This window comes from Arachis ipaensis, chromosome B7, assembly GCF_059453495.1.
Source record: "Arachis ipaensis isolate K30076 ecotype BB chromosome B7, ASM5945349v1, whole genome shotgun sequence".
Classification (NCBI taxonomy): Eukaryota; Viridiplantae; Streptophyta; class Magnoliopsida; order Fabales; family Fabaceae; genus Arachis; species Arachis ipaensis.
Window position 1 is genome coordinate 142,641,352 of NC_142442.1, and position 4,910 is coordinate 142,646,261.

The window sequence follows — 4,910 nt, forward strand, 5'->3', positions numbered from 1 at the left end:
TGTTCAGAATGCTAATAAATTTATAAAAGAAATTGACTTTTTATACTCACTAAAAAATAACTTCGGTTGATAAAATTATTCAAATTCTAAAAGATTATACAAAACTTTTAAATTATCCCTCTTAACTTTTGCATCCCCAATTTTCAAACCCCTACCACCACCTCAACCCTCAACCTTTTACTATCATCCAAATCTGTCTTCTTCTAACTCCCGTTCCCAACCACCGTCACCACCATCTTCACTACTGTTGCCTCCTTCTCTTTACTACTGCCACCATCACACTCTCCTGCATTATTTGGGCCACATCCAGGTGCAGCGCTGCTAGTGAATTATATTTCTCTATAGCTCACTGTTTATTGAATTGCCTTCTAGGTAATTGTAAGCAATTGTGAATAAATTAATGAAAATAGAGCTTCCTGTATTTTGTATTTTCCTCTTGTCCTATTGTAATTTGTATATAACGTACGTTTCCACATCTCTTCCTCCAGGGAAATAAATATTGCTATTTTTCTGGCTGAGATACCTGCCCCAAGCTATTACTCTTCCACTCCATTAGGCAAGCACTCACCAACTGTTGGTGGAGGCTCATCGCAATGCCAACGTTCATAATCTGAGAAGAGAGGATCAGAGAGGATTTTGGAGTATGATGGTGGTGGTGACGGTAGCAATGATGGCGACGGTGGTGGTGGTGATAGATGGGGATGAAAGTTGGATGATAAACAATTTGGGTAATGGTGGCAAAAGGTCGGACATTGTAGTGAAGAGTTGAGAATTAGAAATGTGATAAGTTAGATGAGGAAGAATAGTTTAGAAATTTTGAATAATCTTTTAAGATTTAGATAACTTTGTTGACCAAAATCTATTTTAGGGTTATAAAGTTAATTTTGTTTTTTGTTTTTTTAAAGTAGATTTATAAGTATATTTGTCAATATTCTGAATATTTGTGAATAAAAATAGTTGTTTTTTTATAAAATTGGATAAATGGGGCTGATTTTTTTTAGTATGAAAAAAATATTGGTGTTTTTGTTAAAAATGGGATTATTTGGTGTAATTACAGGTAGGTGGATTTTGCATAGGAAGTCAACACCTGGGGGCATGTTGCAACACGTAGAGGGCGTGTTGGACAGGTGGCAACATCTTGACCAACACGTGGAAGGTGTGTTGGACATGTGGCAACATCTTGACCAATACGTGGGGACCGTGTTGAATGACTTCCACAATACTGTAATACACTTCAAATATCAATATTTAACCAAAACACCATCTCTATTTCCATATCAAAAATAATTAAGTGAATACCCCATCCGGCCCCTAACAATTATCTCGAAAGGACAACGAGATCCCCAAGAAAAAAAAAACACCCAATCCGGTCCCTGATCTTTTATTTTTGGGACTGATTAGCCCCTGTGCCAAAAAAAACAACATTGACTTTTTTTTGGCACAGAAGCCTCGTTGTCCTTTCGAGGTAATTGTCAGGAGTCGAATTAGGATTTTTTTGTCAAGGGCCTCGTTGTCTTTTAAGGTAATTGTCAGAGCTGTTTTGGATTTTTCTCAAAATAATTTCCGGATAAATGGATAACGTGATTCATGAGTAGATTTTTTTAATTTTGGTAACCATCGTTGACTACTAGTCGCTACCTAATTTTTTTCCCCTCCCTGTTTTGGGGTCATGTCCTTACCTCTAAATTCAATAAATACCGAGTCACAATTAACACAAAACTAACAATATCAATAAATTCATGCAGGTCCAAAAATCAATTACGCTAACTAACCTTGCACTCCTAGGATAGGGACATTTTTCTCCCAACAACCATCATCAACACTCCTTTTCTTTTTCTTGACCCAGAAAGGGTTTAAAAAAAAGACCACTATTTTCACGAGATTATTACATAAGTATTGTTTCTAAATGCCAGTAGTCTCACCGCAGATGGCATATGAACACCTAATTTATTAGACTCCTATTCCCTATAGTTAATAAAAAAGTATCAAATTGCTGCAGAAATGTTAAACAAGAAACATTCAAAAGGATTAAAAAGATCAATAGTATGTATACCTGAAACCTTGTTGGCTCTGTACCGGAATCACTGGCATGGCATGAAGTGAAGACAACAGGCCAATTTATAAGTGCAGACTACAGACAATTAATAATATAGAGAGATAGAGATGAAGAGACGACACCCTCAAGGCCTCAACAGATAATCCAATTGTAATCCGTAACTAAGCACGGTTAAAAGGTATTACTACTTAGTATTTACCAGCTAGATGGCAGTTACACAGACATAACTGCTATCCAATCTCAACTTTAGCTGTTAAGTTTCTTTTCCTTAGTTTTCTACTTGCCAAAATATGACCTCAGTTTTTAACATAGAGATAGAATTAGTGGAATTTGTTGGAATTATATTCAAAGATGAAACTGCATTACAATTACAACTAACTGGGCAGGGTTTAATCATCAGACTAAGCAGGCAATACAAGGGTACTGCCACCCAAAATATGCAAGTAAAAAGCAAGGAACAATGTAAACATAACTGATGACTTAGCTCCAACATATCTAACAACTTCAGACCCTTTGTGCACAGCTTCATCATGGACGTTCTTGAGACTTCTGTTCAATGCATCTGATATTCTCCATAAGAACAACGCCACAAATGATCTCAATGCTTCCATTGTCACCTTCCCCGTCACATCAAGAACAAATCTCCGGTTGGCCGGAACCGCCATCGTCGATTTGATCTGGCCAAGCAATCCTGCATCCTGAACACCACCACCAACCAAGCCTCCAACTTTGAAATGCTGAACAACTTCTCCAATTGGCTCAACGCACCCATTTCCAGTTACAATTGAACCACTAAGAACAAGAGAATTCACATTTGAACCTGAACTCGAGCTCGCACTCAAATTTGATTTTTGAGTTCTCGAATTCGTCAAGACTTGGTGAGATGTTCTAACCAAAGTTTCCACGGCACCATTGCACACAGAAACCAGAATCCCCTTAACTTGTTCCTGGTGTTTTGGATTGGTCATTCCAGCAAACATCTCATCGAAGTTATTAACATCCATTGTTTTGTCGAGAAAAACTGCAACGGCGGTGCTCACAAACACTTGTACAACGTCCCCTATAACCTTCCCACACCTCTCATCACTAATCACATTCAACCAAGCAGGCGAATCCGAAGACGCAACACCAAATTCAGCACTCTGAAGACCCAAAACCAAATTCCTCGCAAAGCTTCCAACTACCACCGAGGCAAAACCGGTTCCAGCCTTCGAGAAAAGCTTCTCCAACACCCTATCGGTGGCGCTATTAGGGTTTGTGATGAATTCGGGACTCTTATCGTTGCTCTGTTGGGTTTTAAGACCTAGCAAAAGTCCAATCGTTACGGCCTCGGAAACCTTATTGACCGAGGCGGAGCATTCCTTGGATGTGACAATTTTGGATAACTGCTTCAAGCTGTTGGGGATCTCGTCGGAATCAGAATTCAGGAATCGGTTGAGGTCCTTGGACACGGTGGCAATGGTTTCTGAGGATTCCGCAACCAATTCGGAAAGGGAAACGAAGGCTTTCACGAGCTTCATAAGGCGCTCTCTCTTGCGAGCCACGGAGGGAGAGTGGTAAGCCTTGTATGCGCCATAGCCAGAAGCTCCGAAGAGAGCAACGAGGAGAAGCCACTTCTTGTTCCTTCGAGAGAAATCCAAACCCTTCTTGATAAGTTGACCTTCCATAGGTAAGATCAACAAACCCTAGAGTTTACCAATCAGGAACCCTAGGAGCGCGAAATTGAAAATCTAGGGTTTCAGAATTTGGCAATATGGTTGGATGGTTAATTGAAACGGGGAGGGGAAATGAATGCAGAGGATTGAATTTGAAGACGAAGAGAGACGAATTGGGGGGAAATAAATGCAGTTAGGTGAATTTGTTGTTGGAGGGAAATAGATTGAATACGTCTTTTGTTGTAATTGGGAAATTAAGAGAGAGGAAAAGAAGGTAGTTGTTCGTTCCTCTCTATTTTCCAAGGTACGAATTTTCCAAGATGGTGATGGTTTTAACGAACTTTGTGTGAAGTGGATTTTGGAGGCAGTGAATTAAGGAGAGTGAATGGCAATGTTGAAGAAAAAACCAGCAAGTTTCGGTCAAGACCAAAGGCCAGAGTACCCGCCAAATAAGGGCTTCTTTGCTTTGTTTTGCTAAGTGTCAAGTTATCAACTATGCAAGTCTGGTCAATCCCCGCACCACAAGGAAACAATCATACAAAGCAGAGCACAACATAATAACACAGAGAACATGACTTTTTAGTCTTAAATGGTTATAAATATATGAGTAAAGTATTAAATTAGTTTTTAATGTTTGGGCGTAATTCTATTTAGGTCTTTCAGGTGTAAAATGTTTTATTTGAATCCAAAAAAATTTTATTTAGCTTCAATTTAGTCCTACCGTAAGGTCAAAGATAAATAATTAACGAAATATCATACAGTATAAGAACAAGGTCAATAATTTGGAGAATAAGTACAAGTTCTAGCGGCATAAAATCAACCGTGGATGCATCAATATATGTATTTAACATTTTTTTAGTTTTATAGAAAATATTTCATTTTAATTATAAGAAAAATAATAAATAAATGTATTGATTTATCCACGTTGATTTTATGCCTTTGGAACTTGTACTTATTCTTTAGATTATCGACCTTATTCTTATACTGCTGTCATATAGGAAATTTCGCTAATTATTTATCTTTGACCTCCGGTGGGACTAAATTGAAGTTAAATGAAACTTTTTTGGATTCAAATAGGACACCTTAAACCTTAAGGACCAAAATAGAAATACGCCCAAATGTAGGGGACCAATTTAGTACTTTGCCCTAAATATATTTGTTATTAGGAGTGTTCGTGGTGCGGTTTGGTTCGATTTTTT

General features: G+C 38.1%; 1 protein-coding gene across 1 annotated transcript; it reads right to left on the bottom strand.

The window, feature by feature from the left end:
* Positions 1-2,376: 2,376 nt before the first annotated feature.
* LOC148554370 (protein PHLOEM PROTEIN 2-LIKE A10-like) lies at positions 2,377-4,240 on the bottom strand. Its single transcript, XM_088495171.1, has one exon. The coding sequence runs from the start codon at positions 3,721-3,723 to the stop codon at positions 2,458-2,460; it is 1,266 nt and encodes a 421-aa protein (XP_088351297.1). The 5' UTR covers positions 3,724-4,240; the 3' UTR covers positions 2,377-2,457.
* Between the last annotated feature and the right edge of the window lie 670 nt (positions 4,241-4,910).

Bases quoted from the DNA above. Each gene is read 5' to 3' on its own strand.
- LOC148554370 (XM_088495171.1), bottom strand. From the start codon at position 3,723: ATGGAAGGTCAACTTATCAAGAAGGGTTTGGATTTCTCTCGAAGGAAC.